The sequence below is a fragment of the Alternaria metachromatica genome, assembly GCF_023757995.1.
Source record: "Alternaria metachromatica strain BMP 0045 chromosome Unknown scaffold_17, whole genome shotgun sequence".
In the NCBI taxonomy this organism is placed as follows: domain Eukaryota; kingdom Fungi; phylum Ascomycota; class Dothideomycetes; order Pleosporales; family Pleosporaceae; genus Alternaria; species Alternaria metachromatica.
The window spans coordinates 619685-639613 of NW_026055508.1; the positions used below are offsets into that span (position 1 = coordinate 619685).

The 19929-nt window shown below is 54.3% G+C and overlaps 6 protein-coding genes across 6 annotated transcripts; 3 read left to right on the plus strand and 3 right to left on the minus strand.

The window, feature by feature from the left end:
- Nucleotides 1-3213: 3213 nt before the first annotated feature.
- J4E83_007214 (uncharacterized protein) lies at nt 3214-5220 on the plus strand (the record flags this gene model as incomplete). The annotated part of the gene is made up of 1 exon (XM_049334119.1): nt 3214-5220. The coding sequence occupies one exon, from the start codon at nt 3214-3216 to the stop codon at nt 5218-5220; it is 2007 nt and encodes a 668-aa protein (XP_049186930.1).
- Nucleotides 5221-6360: 1140 nt separating this feature from the next.
- Nucleotides 6361-6862, plus strand: J4E83_007215 (uncharacterized protein; the record flags this gene model as incomplete). The annotated part of the gene is made up of 2 exons (XM_049334120.1): nt 6361-6369; nt 6401-6862. The coding sequence occupies 2 exons, from the start codon at nt 6361-6363 to the stop codon at nt 6860-6862; spliced, it is 471 nt and encodes a 156-aa protein (XP_049186931.1).
- Nucleotides 6863-9505: 2643 nt separating this feature from the next.
- J4E83_007216 (uncharacterized protein) lies at nt 9506-11303 on the minus strand (the record flags this gene model as incomplete). The annotated part of the gene is made up of 4 exons (XM_049334121.1): nt 9506-10025; nt 10082-10897; nt 10953-11052; nt 11114-11303. 4 exons carry the CDS (start codon nt 11301-11303, stop codon nt 9506-9508), a joined length of 1626 nt encoding a protein of 541 aa, XP_049186932.1.
- A 998-nt stretch (nt 11304-12301) lies between these two features.
- On the minus strand, nt 12302-12911 carry J4E83_007217 (uncharacterized protein; the record flags this gene model as incomplete). The annotated part of the gene is made up of 2 exons (XM_049334122.1): nt 12302-12795; nt 12905-12911. 2 exons carry the CDS (start codon nt 12909-12911, stop codon nt 12302-12304), a joined length of 501 nt encoding a protein of 166 aa, XP_049186933.1.
- A 1900-nt stretch (nt 12912-14811) lies between these two features.
- On the minus strand, nt 14812-16547 carry J4E83_007218 (uncharacterized protein; the record flags this gene model as incomplete). Its single annotated transcript, XM_049334123.1, has 2 exons — nt 14812-16183; nt 16540-16547. The coding sequence occupies 2 exons, from the start codon at nt 16545-16547 to the stop codon at nt 14812-14814; spliced, it is 1380 nt and encodes a 459-aa protein (XP_049186934.1).
- A 2349-nt stretch (nt 16548-18896) lies between these two features.
- Nucleotides 18897-19240, plus strand: J4E83_007219 (uncharacterized protein; the record flags this gene model as incomplete). Its single annotated transcript, XM_049334124.1, has 2 exons — nt 18897-18903; nt 18957-19240. The coding sequence occupies 2 exons, from the start codon at nt 18897-18899 to the stop codon at nt 19238-19240; spliced, it is 291 nt and encodes a 96-aa protein (XP_049186935.1).
- Between the last annotated feature and the right edge of the window lie 689 nt (nt 19241-19929).

A 19929-nucleotide genomic window follows, 5' to 3' on the forward strand; every position in this document is an offset into this window, starting at 1 on the left:
TTGGTCCGCCGGCACCGACGGCACTTGGCGAACTGGCGGGTGTATTCTTCCCACTTGCCGCACTTGTAGTATGCGCACTGTCGGATGCCGCCTCGAGAGTCGTCTTTCCGGCATAGGTTGCGCATAACAACGCTGGCCCAGTACTGCATGTCGGACGAGTGATGTCGTACGGTGAACTGCTCAACCAGGGGGAAGATGTTAAAATCGTCTGGAAGTTCGTATTCCTCAAGCTCCTCCTCTTCTTCCTCTGCCTTGGGTGTCGAGGCTTCTCCGTCAAGTAGCTCGGTGCCAATCTTCAGCTTGGGCACCAGATGCGAGTTCTGGAAGTAGGACCGGAGGTTGCAGTATTTCGATACGTAAGCGAGTAGTTGTAGAGACATGAGCACGTCTTCGTCCCGGGGCATGGCTGCGAGCACGCTAGCTGACGCATTGCGTTCTTGCTGGTATCTTGGTAGCCAGGGAGGCGGTGGGTTTGTGTTGACGACGTTGATGGTGGGCGGCATCGGGGAGAACCCGGTGATGGGGTTGTTCGGCGGGGTGTTGGTGGGGTTGATCAGACTGCCATCGAGCGCTGGACGGTGAGTAATGTTGAACGTCTCGTTGTTCTCGTCTGTGCCTTCTGACGGAGCAGCGATAGGAACTGGTGTGTTGCCAGCATCCAGCATCTCTGCGTTGTCGACAATGTCGGCCATGTTGATCTCATTGTTCTGAATGCCGACGATGGGCTCATTCACAGACGGACCCGCCGCTGTTGCAGCCTCTGCAGACATGTCATCTTGTTGTGCTTCGAGGTCCGACTCGCCAGATACAGACAGCTGGTGTCGGATGGAGGGTCGGCGGCGCGTCCGGGCTAGCCCCGCTCTTGGGCTCGTCTGGCGTGCCTGTGGGGCGCTCGGTGTTGTCGGTGACTCTGGTTGGGAAGTGATCTCCCCTTGCAGGGCGGGGAGCATGGAAGGAAGGCGATCCGCATCTCGCACCGGCCGTAGCGCAAACGCGTCAGGTGTTGCTTCCATGGAGGGTAGCGCCGTGACCAATGGCTGGCCGAGGTTGCGGGTGTTGTTGCCGGGAGCGCCAAACAGCTGTGCCCGGCTTTCGTGGCTGCGATGGTGATGGTGGTGGGGAGGTCGGCCGCGTGCAAATGTCGTCCGCTCAGGAGGGGAGCTCAGGGAGAAGGCGGGAATGGGCGTCGCGTCGGCCAAGGGTGCGTCTGTCGGCTGGGGTATCTCAATGGGAGGAGGAATGATGCGCCGTGATCGATCGGCTCGGTGTGAGGAGCTCGACGCAACTTCGCCGGTCCGCGAGGAGTGGTGTCGGCTCGATGCACCGAGACGTGCAGATTTGTGAAACTCAACCTCAGCGCGTGCCCGCATCTTGTCGATGACTTTGATGTAGTTGTCGAGAATGGAGGCGATGACGGGCACCATGTCGGCCTCAACCACACGCGTCCTGACGTTCTCTGAGCCGCGTACGCCAATGTTGAAGATGCATTGGAAGGCGAGGTTCCACTTCCACATGTCCATCATGTCCTTGCTCCGGCCCTCCTTGAGGATGCATATCAGGCGTTCGATGCCGCCATCGACGGTGAGAATGTCCCGTATGCGGGCCGAGGATGTGGTGAGATAGGCGAGGTGGTTGAGCGAGTTGATGAGCGGGAGGGTCGATGTGCAGTCGAGAGCGCGGCGGTCGTAGAGGGCGGTGGTGATGCCGACCGACGCCTTGTTGGCGTTGGGGATGCTAAAGTTGACTTCGCGCATGTTTGGAGCTGTGTGGTGCCGTGGCTGGGTGGATGGGCGGGAGCTGGGTGGTGGAGAGGTGCAGGACTAGTGTCGCATGTGGTGGGCAGCAAGCAGGAGGGTTTGGCTGCAGGCTGGGAGCGAGCAAACAGCGGAGCCCGGGATGAGGGGAGAAGCAGCCAGTTGTTTGTTGATGCTTCAGGCTCGGACGCAATAGAGGGGCCCGTGTGGTGGTGTGCTCAGAGGTGCTCAGATGGTGCTAAGACGGCGCTTCACAGCAAACGTGTGCTCGAGGGCGGAAGGAACCCGACAACGCGGTGACGACGGACCACAGCCAGACTCGGACGAGACGGGGCTGTCGCGGCTGTTGGGGAATAACCAAAGCAGAGGCCGGTGGAAAGGGATGGTGATGGCGGAGATGAGGCGTGTTTGCTGTTGTTAGGGGGACCAGGATGGCTTCGCTGCCGCTGGCTGGCAGGCAAGAGCGCTCTCTGGCGTCGCAGTGGGGCCGCGCAACACTGGTATCGTCTGGTGTGTCGCTCTACGGGTAGTGGTGCTAAGGCTGGGCTATGGTATGCTGGATGAGGCTGTCGGCGATGAATGGGATGTAGAGAGGCGGTTCGGGTGAGAGGTCATGGGCAGTGGAGCAGCTAGTCCCACTGTTAAGGATTGGCACCGACCGCCCAGAAGGGTAGCCTCGAACCGCTAATTTCATGCGCTACGGGCAAAAGAGAGCACCGAAATGACTGCCTCACCTTGCACACGCTGTGTTGAATGGCAATATGGCTGCTTGCAAATGCACCCTCCTCGAGGACCGTCAGCACGTGTAGCGACATGTCACGGGCGCCTGTCCCCGCCGTCCACGAGTCCCTCTACCGCCCAAATTCCCTCACCCCGTCTCCGCCACAGGTGGCGCCCTTGCCTCTGCCTCTGCCTCTGCCAATGCCGTGAACCCTTGAAACTTGTCCCCCCACTGCATTGCCAGCGAACTGTGACTACTGAAGCTGCGTCTGTTGGCGCCTGCATCTTTCGGCGGCACTCGAGGGCTGCGTGGGGCGCCGGCCAGCTGCACGATGCCACCAAGGCTGATGACAAAGACGGCCCTCTCCTTGGGCCTCCCATGCCGTGCTACCACTACGGACTCGACGCATCTGACTCAACGTACGAGCAATTCACGCATTTCGGCCCAAATACACTGTGACGGGATTGAAGTGGTACCAGATAGTTCTGCGGGGTGCACAGGGTCTTTGCAGTCCCGTATTTACACATTGTCCCGTCATGGTGAGGGCCATTGGGCACATGAAACTCGCGCGAAGCTCAGAGGTTGCGACCTCACAACGTGGGCTACACAGGAGAACCGCCAACCACCAGCCAATCCGCGCCCTGCCATATCAATGGCTGCAGCATTCTATTCTTCACTCTCGTTAACCTGAATGATTAACCCAACCCCATTGCTCCACAGTTTCAGATTTCGGACGCGATGGCCGCCTCTCCCCATGAGACAAAAGTCCAAGACTTCGCATCCGCTCCACCCGCGCCCGACCAGCCAGAGCGCTCTGCTTCAGATTCAGCCGCCCCTCCACACCTGACTATCGATACCCAGTTCGAAGAGCAGAGAAGACGCGGCCGCTCGGCGACTGCCACCACGGCTACTGCAGCATCGACCAACCGAGACGACGTCCTCTCCCCTGACCGCTTCTCCGTCGACTCGACCCTGCGCCGACGCATAACGCGATCGCATACCGTCAAGCACTACCAGTCCCCAACGCGCCCGTACCAGCATCAGGAACCCGGTGCGGAGCCCGGTGTCGACACCAAGAACGAGACCGACGGCGCCAACTACCATCACCTCTACGCGCGATGCCAGATTACCGTCGTAGACTTCTCCGACGAAAAGGTCGAGTGCCATGAGCTGGACAACGATTCACTGGAGGACTTTCTAAACTACCCGAAAGAAGACTGGGTGGCCTGTCGGTGGATCAATGTCAATGGCCTGTCCTGGGACGTGATTCGTTCCCTGGGAAACCACAAGAACCTGCACAGGCTGGCCATTGAGGATTTGATGAGCACCCAGAGTAGGACGAAGGTGGACTGGTACTCCGATCAGGCCTTCTTGCTCCTGACGCTGTCCAAACTCGTCCGGACGCCCATGGACGAAGACTCCGAGAGCGACTCCGACTCGGATTCCGACGACAGCGAACGACGACGGCACAAGGCTCGCTCCCGCTCCCGCTCGCGGCACCCTCAGAAGAAGAAGGAGAAGAAGAAGTCGCTGTACAAGAAAGCGAAGAACCTGCTCTTCCCCAAGAGCGAGGCCAAGAAGCAGGTACGCAAGGATGAGATGATGAGCGCATTGGACAACCTAGAGAAGCAACTCGACGACACGCCCTTCGAGAAAGTCAAGATATCCACCCCACCCGCCACCACCGCCGTACGCACTCTCCAACGCTACCGTGGCGGTTACAATCTCGATCGAATCGTATACCTCGAGCAGCACTCAGCCCTCACCGAGAAGCACCTGACCGTCAGCGTCGAGCAAGTCAGCATTTTCCTCCTCGCCGACAACTCCGTAATCTCCTTCTTCGAGCACTCCGCCGACGACGTCGAAGACATGATCCTCAAGCGTCTCCGCACCGAAGACACTATCCTGCGCCGCAGCCAAGACAGCAGCATGATCGTCCAAGCCATAATCGACGCCATAGTCGATCTCGCCATCCCCGTCGTAGCCGCCTACGAAGACGCCATGGGCGAGCTCGAACTCGACGTCCTCGAAGACCCCGAACTCCACCACTCCCAACTGCTCTACCTGCTCACCTCCGAACTCTCCATCCTCCGCAACACCATCCAGCCCATTGTCTCTCTGATCAACTCCCTGCGTGATCACAAAGCTGACCCCATGGCCCAAGCCACCATGATGAGCCAGAGTACCGCTAACCTCGCTACCCGCAAAACCATGACGCAAATCAACATCAGCCCCCTCGCACACACGTACCTCGGTGATGTAGAGGACCACTGCATCATGATCACCGCTTCCCTGGACCAAATGCGTCGCGCAGCCGACAACCTAATCGACCTAATCTTCAACATGATGGGTGCTTTCCAAAACGAATCCATGAAGATACTCACCGCCGTAACCATCTTCTTCCTCCCCCTCACTTTCCTCGTCGGATATTTCGGACAGAACTTCGAGCGCTTCAACGGCGTGCAACACCACTCTGATGCCTTCTTTTGGGTCATTGCGGTGCCGGTTATGGTTGTTACACTACTGGTGCTCATGGCTGATCGTATACTGCGCAAGATTAGGCATTGGAGTGGGAAGTTGAAGAGGAGGGAGGCGAAGCGAAGGGCGGTTAGGAAGGGGAAGGTTGGTGGGAATGGGATTCTGGGTGATGGGATTGGGTTGAGTAATGGGGTTAGGGGACAGCAGGGGATGCATCATAAGAGGAGGCAGACTATGTATAGTAAGGGGAATATTGGGTCGTTTTAGGTTGTCGGCATGGAGTCACTTTCGGTGTTGGGAGGATATGCGATGGGTGAGCCTTGTTGCGTGAGTACCGGCGGGCTTTCGTATAAAAGTGGCATACTGGCATTTTGCGAATTATCTTGATAGACTGTATAGAAGATACCCTGTGTTACGCTCGCAGCTGCATCCTAGTGTGTCTGCGCGTCGTTGCTACTACCTACGTACCAGGGGCGGCTTCCTTCAGGGCGATGGCGTCATGGCGTTTTAACATGCCTTCCCCAGCCATCCAGTCGTCCAACTCACCTGTACACAACCACAACAACACACTCGACGGACAGAAACAATGCGACGGCCACTCCACACATCCGCTGGTGGCCTAGTCTGCTGCCGCGGTTCGCATGTTCGGCCAGACACTTTCCTATCATCAACTCCATGATCGTTCCATGGGGGAGCGAACTGAAGGTACCATGGTAGGAACTACTCTTATAGCTGCTACCTGACTGTGCTAATCTCTTTGGTACCCGAATTTTAGGACGCAAGCTTTTCTGCACAGCACAGTCAATTCCGCTTATTCTTTTTTAAAAGATCATTACACAAATTACTATGGACGCCACGAACGTTGGATGGACGAGCGTCAGACCGGAGAGCGACGAAGAGCGATTCGGTGCGCGGTCACAAGAACGACAAGCAGCCTTTGACAAGATCGAAGCCGAGCGCAGCACTATCGAAATTGATTCCGTGCTTTGGGCGTTCTTCCAGTTCGCCAGACTAGACTTTGTGGAGGCGTTGGCAGCGTCAGATGCTGTTTGGAATGCAGAGACCGATTTTGTGCGCACGAACGCTGCTATGGATGCCGTAAGGCTCTGGCAACAAAAGCCAGAAGTAAAGAACGACGTCGCATTCTCCAACGCCGTCGCACCCGTCTCCCGCCCCCATACCGCCTCCGGGAAAGCATCGCGGACAAGATCAGGACGAAGTGAGGGCGGCCAAGAGGCCAGCACTGGAAGATCAGCGGTTGTCGCAGCTCGCTGTAAAGATCGAGACGGCAACCTTTGTGCCGTATCAAGGACAAAGGGTGCAGAAGCGGTTAGTAAACTCGCTGTACGAACTGCATATGAGACAACAACTGACTTTCTAAACCGATCTTTAGGCCCACATTTATCCATGGAGCGCGTTTAGAGAAACGAGCCCGGAGCGAGTGAAGCTGTTTTGGGCTACCATGAGAATCTTCTGGAAGAAGGCAGACGTAGACGCATGGCGCGAGCAGATCTTTGTCGACAACAATGCGAGCTCCAGAGGCACAGAGAATGTCGCCAACATGATCTCGCTGACCTCGACACTACACACCTTCCACACTCAAGGTGCGTTCGCGCTGCGCCCTGTACAAATCTCCGACGACAAGAAGCAGTTGGAACTAGAGTTCCATTGGTTGGTCATAGAGGAGCGCGAGAGAGGTACCAAGGCCAAGCTCATGGACATGCCGGAGTCCTCAGAAGACCGGACAGAGTCTGGCGACGGCTACGGCCCGTTTGCACGAAGGGATCCCAACGGCAGCCAGCTCCTGAAGAGCGGACATAGATTCATCATGTCCACCGACGACCCGCTGCAAAAACCTTTGCCGGACCCAGGTAAGCTTTACCTGCACGTCAACCTAGGAAAAACCTGAACAGGCCTGGAGCCTACATCAATGTCAGGCCACCTACCTTGCAGGTTTCTAAGTTGATGTAGGCTGCAGACCTGTTCAGTCTTTTCGTTGTATGAGGTGCCTGTACGCAACACATGTGAAACATACACTGACTTCGTGACTCATTAGGCCTGCTCGCTTTGCAGTGGCACCTTCAGCGTATCCTCGCGATGACTGGCGCGGCTGGTTGGCGCGACGAAGCTTTCGATGACGACGACGACGACGACGAGGATGCGGATGGCGTGCCCGCTCGGGATGTTGACAGCTGGATCCGACAACTCCCTGAATCACCCTCCGGCTATCAAGCGCCAACTGACACATTTGGTCAGGAGACGTCGTGAAAGCATGAGAGGGAAAGCAATATCCCGAGGGATGGGGAACTAAGGGTGTATCTTCCAGTATATCTAGCACAGGGCCACTTATCACGTATCCATTGGTCACTTCCAGAATGTACCACGTACTATTACATTGATCCATTCGTCATCGAGAGACTGTGACATACACATCCATCGTCCAGAGCGCATTCACCGGGTCGTGACACTACGATCGGAATTGCGCATTCCGCGCGACGCCTGGCGTGCTCGTGGCGGCAGTACCGTTGCGCGATATGTGTCTGACGAGCCACGGTAGTTCCGTTTTTCTCTATGCAAGTACAAGCATTGAGCGTGAAATGGTAGTTGTATCAATCCCAATTGCGTACCGGCGTTGAGGTCGCGGTGCGGGAAGTGCGGGGCGTGGCCAAAGCGCAGGGTGGATAATGACCCGCCACTACCCACAGAAAGGACGCCACCACACCGCCATTCCACCCATAGATGAGGATGTATACGATGCGCATTACCATGTCTTCTTGATACACAAGTACTTTCCATCGTATATCGTTCAGACATGTCTCACGCGTGGTCCGTCCACGCCCCATATTGGCAGAGCTCCAATCATGCCAGTCAATTGGTAGTCGACAGAAACCAGGTTCCTCCTGGTACTGTACCGCCGAGAACTGTACAAGTAAGCCATCGCGCCTTCGGTCCGTCTACAAAGCAACACTGACGTAAGAAGCAGGAACAGCTAAAGAGCATGCCAGATGCACTACCAAAACTAAGACTCATGCTGAATGAAGAGCGCCGGTATAGTTTCAACATCTACACGAATACACAGGGCGTTCGAATCGAGAGACACCCACTTTTACGCGCTACTACGCATACCGTTACTCAGCACCTATTCATCTCCGAAAAAAGGACACATGGGCACACACGCGAGCATGGCATCGTTACGCGATGGAAGTCGATCAATGGCAAACCGGAGCTTGATATCAAAACCGGTAGAAAGACCGAGTGCATGTCTGCCAGATCTTGGCTGCTAGAACGATATGGCGGCGATGTCACTCGTCGGGACTTATTCAACGAGTGGTTCGATCTTTACCATACGTCGTTTCGATTCATGGATCTTCCGCTTGAACTGCGGTTCATGATCTTTGAGGCATCGATAGGGCCGGTATTATGGCCTCATCATAGAGTCACTGCAGAGTCGCAGGCAGCTCTGATGACCGGCCGTCGTGCACATGATGCAACACCTGCATCACAGCATGATCAAAACAACACACCACGTAACTCATCTCCACAAGACGCGAAAACGAACGTCAACACCTGGCCACGGGGAATATCCATCAACGCGCCAAGGCTGAGAGACAAAGTATCCTGCCATCGTCCGCCATCCAGCCGTCCTTACGGATCGACCCGCAAAGCTACCGGTTGGATCAAAACCCTACTACTCGTCAGCAAAGCATTCAGTTCCGAAGCCCAGAAGACGATCTGGGAAAGTACAATCAAGAGATTCGACAACATAGCAACTCTGACCAGAACGATCCCACATCTCGATGCCATCCCATTCAACGCACTCCGACGCGTATCACTCACATTCAGCGACCGCGCATACCTCCGTCTCCTCGGCTTCAATACCACCGCCGAGTTGGCATTCGCGCCGCTTCCCGCTGAGAAAGCTAATCGCTTGAGCGTCCTGACTTCCATCAACACCATCGAATACCTTGACCTCCACTTCCAAGCCCCCCTACCCTTTCGACGCCTCGGCGATAGACTTCATCCTGTCACGCAGTTCAAGGTTGATCCTGTTGCTATGCAATGTCAGAAAGTGTGGGTTGAGTGGGTTCTCACACTCTTGTATGAGCAGTTTGTACAAAGGTATGAGGAAGGGGAGAATGTACCAATGGTTTCTGTGAGCGGAGATGTGAAGAACAGTACTAGGTGGGAGTGGGAATCCATATGGAAGGATTTCAAGCATGGAGTCAGGCGGGATTTTGCGGAGAAGACTGCGGAGATCAAGGCTACGCCTGGGACGATGGTGTAAGTACGCTCAGTGTTCGTCGTTTCGTCGCACTAACATTGCTTAGCCCGGTTTGCTATTGCGAAAGCCCGTGTGGTTGGGTAGAAGCTGCGCGGCCGAAACCCGGTTGCGGATGTGAGGTCGTTGCCGAGTTCAACTGCAGGGGTTAGCTGAACACGCGGAGTCTATGCCAGACATCACCTTGATTCATTGAAAAGCACACCGTCATGAAATATAAAGTGATTAGATCTCTCATTGATCATTTGTGACTACTCGCAGCATGCAGATTTCTCAGCAGTCCAGACTAACAATAGCAGCACTACTCCACGGTACCTCCACACTAATCATACCCTTCCCATCCACCTCCACACTCTCCCCACACGTCACATTGTCCATGCGCACAGGCTTTCCCTCATCGAGCTCATAGTTATAACTATACCCATCCCACGTGATACCCGTGATAGCATCACTTCCGTTCGCCAACAACCTCTGCACTTGCGCTTCGCCCTTGCAGTCGCTGGGAAGTTGGAACGAGTACTTCTCGACCGGACGTGTGAAAGGTGTGGTGTAGTTGTTATCAGCGGTTGTGTTGTAGGTATGTAGGTCGACGAGGAGAATGCGGGCGAGCGTATCGTCGACGTGGGCGGTATATTGGGTAGCGTAGATGGAAGATGAGGGCAGCTCAGAGATCTTGAGTTCAGACTCAGACGAAGGTTTGTGCATGAAGGCTGCGACGGCAACGTTGCCGTAGTACGGTGGCTTCGTTCCTCGAGCTGTGAGGTTTGTTTCGATTGGTTGCCAGGATTGGTAGCTTTGTTGATGTTGTCAGCTCACGAACAAGTTCATGCTGGGGAAATGGTAACTTACCGGTAGTTTGTTCCTTGATGCATATGAGAGCGGGTAAGGTTCTGCGACGCGAGATACGTGTTCCAATCTACACCCCACAGCGCAGCACCGAAGCTGTTGCTCAGACCAGGTCGTCCCTGTCGGGCGAGCGAGTTGTGTTCGCCCATGACGAAGGGGACATTTGGAGCCAGCGCGTCTCCTAGCGCCTTGATGCCGTCTTTAACGCCGATCTGTTCGTCTGCCTTGGCGAGGACACTGCTGTGGTTCATCAACGTGCCTTGTAGTGTGATACCGGGATTCGTTGAGACGCCCATGTAGTTGTGCGAAGCGATCAGGCCGATGTTCTGCTTCTCGTCCAATCCCTGCTTGAAGACTTCGACGGGGTCCAATTTGAAGTAGTCGTTGACTCCGATGCCTGCAAAGCTCGGTGCCATGAACTTGGTGCCAGCGAGGTCTGGGCAGGCTGCATTGGTGGCCTCCTCAATGGCAGTCGTACCGTTCAGCCACTCAGATACATAGTCGGCCTCCGCCCAGCTGTCGTTTCGGTATCCAGAAGCAGTGAAGAGATCGGGCTCGTTGCCGTACTCCCAAAACAGCAGGTTGCTTCCTATCGCTTTGCAGGCGTGGGAAACAGATGCCCATGTCGCGGTCCTTGCAGCGCTGGAGTTGGCGCCCATGTTGAAGCCGTGAACAAATCGCGTGCCTTCAGGCATGGTTTTGTAGGACTCGAAGTATGACGGGCCAATAGTGATGATGGTCGGATAGTCGGCGGAGATGTTTGGGCGAATGATGCCGACGAAGCTGGTCTCGAGCGATTCATCGAAGATGGCGATATCCCTAAATCTTGAGTAAGCTACATGCATTTAGAATCGCGATGAAGGGGACGTCTTACTGTGTGTTGCCGCCGACGCGAGCAATCGGCATTGAGCCTTGCAGCTTGCCAAGGTTGCTCATGAGGTTGTATGAGAAGGCATTGGGATGCGACAGATTGCCTAGACGCAGTGATCGTCAGTCAAACTGTCGTGACGATTTGGGATATCGCAGGAGACGTACCAGCAAAGTCGGGCCATGATGAGAACTCAAAGGAATACGAGACGAAAGAGTCCAAGGGAACACCGGCATCGTTGGGTGCAGATTTTGGAATCGCAATTGGTTTCGTCCTGGATGAGATGTGAGCAGCCTCGGCCTTTAGAAAAGCACCGAGAGCTGCAACAGCAAGAGAGCGCTTGATTGAGGGTGACATGGTGGGCGTTGGATCGTCGCTGCCATAGCTTGAAGACCGTCTGCGCGTTGTTTATGGGCGTCGCCGGCAACGGAGATTTTGACTGGGACGTCATGCGGCAATTGAAAAGCATGGCCTCGGTCAATTCTTTAGTATCTTCGTTGGAGATCTGCACTGTATGCGGGGAATTTACTGGGGTAAATGCGTGGAAAGCCGGGGTAGCTGCCAGCCTCTTTTTCTGTTGGTGACGCGCGCGTGCATGCACGCGTTCGATTAACCTGGGTTGCGGCTCGAGTTCGGGAACGCTTGTCCAAAGGAGAATAGGCCATCCTCCACTTCCCGAATGGCAGTCACAACAATTTCATATGCCGTACCCAGAGTCATATCTCATCGCTCTTGGCTTGCAGTGGTTATCGCACAACAAACACCTCGTAGGTGGAATAATTCACGGCAGTAGTGCATACCTAGGCAGCATCGCCAAGTCCGTCTGCCCGGAAGCGACTTACATGGACTTGCGTTAATGAGTATTTGTCGACCTCAGTTCTCCACCTCGGAAGGCGTTGTACCACGTCGACCATTCGCATCTAGCTCAGATTTTTCAAAGTCTCAGCATCACTTTCGCCCCATGGGTACACCTCCTCCGCTTGCTTGACCAACTCTCTGCACTTCTCACTCCTCGGTACGATGCTCACACGATATGGCTTTGGATGGCTTATCACGCCAGGCTCAAACTCAACCTTGGGCTCTACTAGCTTCCCATTCTCGACAGGCTTCCCGACATTGAATACAGCCAGCGACTGCGCGATTGTCGCAAAAAGAGCGTTGTCTGCGACATAGCGTCCGGGGCAAACTCGACGCCCGTAGCCAAATGTCCACGTACGTGGATCGGGCTCCGCGGTATGGGTTGGCGTCGTGATGTAGCGTTCGGGACGGAAGGTCATAGGATCAGGGTAGACGGCTGGGTCGTGTGTGAACCACCTACATGCTGTCAGTCACGAATACGTCTGCTTCTTGCACTATCATACGTACCAGTTGTTAGGTAGTATCATTGCTCCTTTCGGTATTCTATACCCATTGATGCTATCCTCTTGCGTGCAGGAATGGGGTATTGACATGGGCCCCACAGGATGCCATCGATGCGTCTCTTTCACCACGGCCTCAATATACGGCAAACTTGCTTTATCGCTAGTAATGGGTAGTCGCCCTCCGCCAATCACACGGTCCAGCTCCTCTTGCGCCTTCTTCTGAACTTCCGGAAAGACGGCCATGGCCAGGAAGAATGTCATTAACGATGACACGGTGGTGTCCGCGCCGCCCAGGTACATGGATGCCGCGGACCATTTGTTGATGTACTCCATAGACGCGTCTGAGCCGAGAGATTCGATGGCTTGAGAAAGGAAGGATGTCTTCGCTTTCTTATCACGCATTTGCGATTTCACGAAAGCATAGGGCTCTTCGGCCGTGCGTATCAAGGTCTTTGCCATCTGCCGAGCTGTACGCTTGAAGCCGGTACCTGGACACCAGTCTGGGAGGAAACGTACTTTTCGAAGTCAGCACGCGCTACTGCATACATGGTGGCCTGAGAGTACGGAGGCAAGCTTACAGAAAGGTATGACGTCTACAGGCCATTTTCCAGGCACACTTGCGTCAGCAAACTCGGCCATTGCCTGCCCTGCTACATCTACTAGCGGATCTGATCCCTTCGCGTTTGGCGTATAGCCATATGTAACTCTCAAAATGACAGCACCTGCTTCTTTCCTGATGTGTTCGAATAGATCATTAGGAGACTCCATGACATTCAGGAGGAAGTGTGCAGCTTCTTCGTTCTGGACGCGATCAAAGACGGCAAGAGACGTGCTGGAGCTGGCTACTTTCGCAATGTTGCGACGATGGTGTTTGAAGTTCTGATCGGGTTGATGCATTGCCAACGTCTTGGTCCAGCCAATCCTGCTTGTTCGTCAGCCATCTCATCGCTCCGTATAGGCGCCAGGTGCGTACATGTCTCCACTGAACACCATATGTGGCCTCCCCGAGTAGATCGCCGCCCTGTTGCTCAGAAGCTCTACTGCTATATTCGCATCGTTGACGATGACAAAGGTCTGACCTAGAACCGTGACCGAGCTTATAGGACCATAGAGGTCCTTGTGCTTGAGCCAATGATGGCACTCGAGGATTCCAGGCTTCGGTAAGTCATTGATGTTGCCAATGAGAGGAATGCCTTTGGGACCCGGAGGGAGCGGAAGATCATGGTTGTTCTTACGCAAGAAGAAGCGGCTGAGTGTGTAGAATACGATAGTAACGACGACGATGAGAAGAGGTGTCGATGCTAGAAATGTCATATTGAGGTCACCTTACTTGTACCAGCGACGAACGATGGTCTACCAAGTAGGAAGGAATCCAGCTTTTGGGACGAGACCGAGGAAGTACGTCCACAGCATATTGGACTTCATGCTGATTGAGCCGCGCGAACCTTGGATTTTTTTCCGCCCTACGCCCGACGGTAGCCTATGTGCTTCGAGAAGGTTAGTGCCGGTGGAGCAGTCGCGGGAATATCATTCTTTCAGGGTAGGTAGTACCGCGTGTACAGGCATGCTGCAGGCGTAGTTGCTGACAATCAGTATAGCGCGCTCCTACGCCATACTCGGTAGGAGAGCGAAGCGGTCGTTAGGCACCCGAAGTAGAAGGACGTGTGTAAGCATGCCGCTGCCTATCATATAACAATGATATATGCCAATATACCAGCGATATGATTCGTGAGTTCGGACCGCGGCTGGGCAACAGTGTGCGACGGAAGACGGGACATGGTGGAGATGGTACGGTGCAGGTGCTTCACGAAGTGTGCGCCACACTGCAAGCAGGGGCTGTGGTACCCCACCACCCCACCTAACAAACTTGGCATAGCTTTGACATGTCAGAACACGTTCAACGAACTACCCATGATTAAGCTTTAACACAGCACGTTTCAATGCGTGCAATTAGTATTCATGGCTAACTAGGCAGTACACTTATCTCAATAGGTTCTCAGTTGCGGGATTATTCAGCCACAGCTCAGCCATCCTTCAGCCATAAGTACCGAAGACTACAGGCCAAGGAATACCCATCAGAGCTTCAGTACCTTACAGATATTACCTGCTTAGAGGACGGTTCAGCCAAACAGCAAACCGAAGGCGGCTGAGCCTTAGTGGAATTTGAGGTCTAACCTCAAAGTCACACGTTTGTTGTGAACAGTCTGGTCACACTGCAGATGGACCTTCGCAAGTCTTGACCTTACACCACCAGAATCAGCCGCATACATGGTTTGGCTCCGATTTTGAAAGCTTAGTCCTTTCACACCAATCTTGCCCATTGTTTGGAAGTCCTTGTGTAGTGTAGCCCGAAACAGCTCGCCAAATTGATCGTCCAACAAGACCCACGGGGAGACATTCTCAGCAAAGCCACATATCAACACGACCTCACCCATGCAGTCTGAACTCTCGGTCACAGTTCCACTTCGTGGAAGAAGGATAGCCTGCATACTCAGACATTGAGGTCAGAACGGGCTGGAATAGACCCAGTAATAGTAGTAGCGTACCTTGGAGATTACGTGGAACCTGAGAAATGCGGTGAAGTTCCGCAAACCACGCGTAAGAAAGACATTATTCTGGGCATCCCAGAGCTCCCTAGGCTCTACCTCGAGTAGCTTAACTGTCTTGTGGCGCCCGGACTGCATCGGAGCGTTAAGGCTTGGAATCGTGAAGTAGAAGGCATTAGGAGTCCTGCTGGCACCGTTGAGTGTACCGGTGGCGACTGCCTTCCGCACATCCTTGGTGACGAATATGCTATTCCCACCCGCGGTGGAAGTTGGCGTTATCAACTCGCCAAGCATATGAGGTCTTGCGCGAACGTACGAACTGGCGCCTTCATGTTTGAGAATCACCCCGAGGTGTACCTTTCTCTTCCCTTGGACTTCAGCAGTGTAACAATGTAGCGGCATGATGACGTCTTCTGAGTCTTCAGTGGGTTTCAGGAAGGTGACAATTCGCAGGCCTTTATTCGACATGGAATAGTCTGGGTTGAACCTGAGGTCCTGCTCGAGCACAAGATTGCCAAGGCTCGCGAACTCGTCCGGGCTGCGAGCCAGTATGCCGCGATACGGGGATAATCCGTTAGCTGCCGTCCACGCAAAGAGGCTGAGATCGTTACTGTTATGAATGATCTCTTCTTGTAGACGAAAGAATGCCTTCTCAGCACCCTCGCCATACAGCATGGGCATGCTGACATCGAACAGCCCGATTAAACAATACGCCATGTCTTCGGGTTTGGTGGTCTGTCGGCCTGCAGCCCACGCCATGCGTCGACCAACTGGTAAAGCGTCGAGAAGGTCACGGATTTCCAAAGCCCCTGGCTGCTGCGGCGGCAAAAGGAAGCCTGCGTCGATGCCCGTAATGGACGCCAGCTCGTCTCGTAGTGTTTCTTGCGTGCCGAAGCAGCGCCAGGCATGGTCGTAGAAGTGTACGGTCCGCGACGCTACAATTTCCTGCAGTGTCCATCCGCGTTTAAACCAGCGGGCACCGCGCAACATTGCGTTCCGGTCGCTCGGGGAGGTGGAATTATCGTAATCGGACAGGTAGACTAAACACAGGGCAGCATCGCTATACCACTGAAACATGGAGTTGATGGACTCGGTCAGCTCAGCATTGTTGGTTTTGTCTATACAGCATGAGTCGATCCAAACATAATTGAAGCCGCACCGCTGGGCTTCAAGGCACGTCTGCTCGATCTTAGTCCAGCCTTTGGCTACGGCGCGCGTGACATGGTGGTGGAAAGCCTGGAAGGTAACTTCTTCGCCATCCCACGTATGTGAGAGAATGGCAAACGCATGCGGTGGGCGCCCAAGGAAGTCGATCATCTGCAAGGGTTCGCTACAACAGTCAATCAGCCTCATTGTGGAATAGAGTGAATGATTATGTTGATGTGAGTAAGTGAATCGATGAGTGTGAGGACGGAAGAGCCATCTGAATCGAAGGAGATTATGGTGAGATGGGTCTGTGCAGTTGCGTCAGCCGCGCATGCACCAGGCAGCAGCTGTAAGGCTGCGGAGGCTTTATTGGTTCACTCAATTGCAAGAATGGCATTGAGAAAGTAATTGGACTGTTGTATTGATGTTGCGAGCGTGAGAGCTGTGAAGAAGTATTAGCAACTATCAACACCATGCGATTGCGAGGTGCGGGAGCGGAGGCGATGCATCTGGCCATGTGGGCGGAGACTGTACGCTTACACAGCCATCCGAAGCCACGCAGCAAACCGGCAAGCCAGCGACATCGCGACACCACAGCAAAGGCAACAAAAGAGAACCGCAACACCTTATCACTACCAAAGAATTTGGTGCAACAAAAGCATGTCTCCTCCATTCCTCGCCCTTAAGCCATCAAATCGGCTCAACGGGGTTGAAGAACAAAGGCCTCACCACCTTGAAGGGGGTAGATGAGGTTGTTTAATCTTGCTTCACTGTCCACACTTGCTCAACGTGAGAATCCGTAATGGCAAGCTCTAGCAATTTTAGAAGCGGATATCGATCCCCCATTAAGATAAAAGGAGAAAGGATGAGAAAAGGTCGAAGGTCGAAAAAGACAACTCCCTCAAAGCCAACACCCCACTAGGACGGACATGTATAACGTGTGTAACGTGTATGGCGTGCATAGCGTGTGTAACGTGTATGACGAACCATAGAACCACAGCGTGTATAACGTGTATGATCTCAAAAGCCCTCAGTAGCTATATGCCGACGAAGTCGACATGAAGCATAAGCCCACAGCCCTCAGACAACATCCCGAAGGCGTTGTAACCATATTGATCGGCTGGAACTCAAGGTTCCAATGCCGCACGGGTTGGTCAGACCTGTTCCATACTCCATCTCCGGGTTGAGCCCCCGAAGTATAAGAGCTTCTCGCTTTTGAGGCCGCTGCAGCAACCTCACCGCGAAAGGCGCTGGAACGTAGTGCGTCGCCTTGTCGATAGTGACGGATACAGCCATCCATTGCCACCAATCGTTGGAGGGGGAGTTCGCGTAGTCGACCGGGGCCATTGCCTAAAGGCAGGGTAGCATCCGACGTATGGGCGAGTCGCTCCCTCCGATTCCGCCGCAGCGGAACCGACTGTTAGAGGGCGTTAACAGTCGTTCTGAGCCATGCACCCGACAACACAGCCCTATTGCAAGTCCCACGCGGACGCGCTAGCCTCAACAATAGGGAAGGGTCAGCTCATGGGAAAGCCTCCACACAGGTGGCTCTCGTGCATGGCCACAAAGTTGAACGCGTCAACCCACGGGTGCCTTGTAGCAAAATGTGCCAGGGGCCATGCGGCCTATCGAAGACCGTCCGGAGACGGCTTCATATCTGTTGGCTTCTTCCTCTGAGATAGGGATCTAAGACTGCCGAAGCTCTTGTTGTGAGCAAGAGGTCCAGCCTCTAAACACCCCATATCTCAGTGTCGGGGGAAATCCCCTGCTTGCGAGGTCCGTGAAATGTTGACGCGTTCGGTTTATATGGTTCGTATGTGACCACCGTCTGACCTAGGGAGAGACTAAGTTCCGCAGAGCAGAGTCTCAAATCCCTAGCGACACTGTGGATTTTGACAATCGTGACGATTCAAACAAATCTGGTTGCTTAGTTAGTGCTGAAGGCATTGCGTTGGACTGAGAGAAGACTTACCCTCCAAGCCAACACCTGTGCCAATCCCAGCCGAGTAGGTCAGCGGATCACATGGCGACACGCCTAGTGCACAACAGTCCAACGGGATTGCTCCGCGCATGGGAGCTGTGCTTCGGCAGTCATATATGCGTCCGTTCACTTCCTCGACTGCAGATAAAACCACCTCCTATCTCGCAAGACCAGAGGGGCACAAGGGGGATGGGTGGGTTCAGGGGGTGGATAATTCATAGTGGAAGATGTCGACGCTAATCGCGTCCGACGCGTCGACATTGTGCCATGTCAAGACATGGCGAGCAACAAGAGCAGTCCAGAGCCGCAACGGGGATGGAATGAGGGAGTTGTGAGGAAAGGACACGAAGGAAGTCGCGTTGCCTTTATAAGCTGAGACACGAAGGAGGGGGGCTGGAAGCGAAGAATTTGGGTGTTCGGGAGTTGGCCTGTGTTCTCCTTGGCGGTGGCCCATGCAGTCGCGTCATCGAAGCGCATGGAATGACGGACGACACCACCAGCACAGGGGCGCGTTTCAACTCTCGCAAGCACGCGACATGGTGAGTTCTGGAATGCAGGTCGTAGTAATGGATAGCAATTAACACGTGATAGCCTCCTAAACGACGTGGTCCTCCATCCAAGGCGCCGCCTGTCAAACGCCCCTCGAAGCTCGCGAAAGAGAACGGCATCACTGCGGCGCAAGAGGCGGAAATTCGCGAAGCATTTGGCCTTTTTGCCGTGTCGCATCCCGAACATGAAGATTCTAAGGAGGGCGTACTGAAGAAAAGCGATGTGCGCAGAGTTCTGATGTAGGTCACGCGAATGCGCTCGAGAGCAGCGCGCCCATGCTAACGACTGCAAAGCTCGCTGAACCTCACACCCGACAAGTCCGAGATGCCTTCAATCTTATCCACCATCGACCCTCTCAATACTGGCTATGTCGAGTTCGTGCCCTTCCTCTCATACGCTGCGATCGCCATTCACTCGAAAGAACAAGGGTCCGACGAAGAGGACGACGACGAAGACTTCCAGGCAGAGAGCAACGCGGAAGAAGTTAGCGCGGCATACAAGCTGTTCACACACGGCGCTGCGGGACCGATAACGCTTGGGCATCTCAGGAGGGTAGCCAAGGAACTGCGAGAAGACGTGCCAGACGAAGTCTTGAAGGATATGATCATCGAGGCCAACGGCGGGGTCAAGGGTCAGGAGAAAGACGTGGGAGGGGTTAGTCTCGAAGACTTTGAGAGCGTCATGAAGAGGGCCGGCCTGTCTTTCGGGTGAAGCGTTCGAGGCAACTGCGCGACTCACGGAACGCTGCTCTGCACGATCATTGCGAAGCCCTTGCGAATACCACTATCGAACGCGCTCACGGCGACCGTTCAAGACCCCTCGCGAAAGGATTTCAGCTTCTCGACCTCCCAGCGCTCCACCCTACCCGTCTTCTCCATGCTATGCAGATGATAACCCCGCCAGTGAGCGCACTCAATCCCCAGCATGGGAGGCCGGTATACAAGGGAGGAGGCACTGAAGCTATGGTTTGAGATAGATCACATATCGGTGGAAGATATCTACACGGATCAGGAGACTACATGTTGTAATGGTGGAATACACATTGACAACATATGCGTAGTGTATCTGTAGCATAATCAAAAGATACCACGTCGTCTGGACTTGACTGCAATGCCAAATATAGCCGCGCCGATAAGCCGGCGCGATTGGATAGTGGCGCGGCAGGGCTGAAGTGGAAATGTTTTGCCAAGATTCAGGGACCTCACTCAACAAGCACACGAACACGAATGCAGCAGGCTTGCGTAACGCCAATCGCAATTTCACCTCGTCTCCCACTGCTCTGAACAGTCACTCCTGTTGTACGTAGCCTGAAACTGTGTTCACATTGCCACTCGTCCCTGGCTAACTCAGTTCCAGCTCAGCTCAATGACCGCGCCCTAAACTTGGACCCTTTTCTCCCC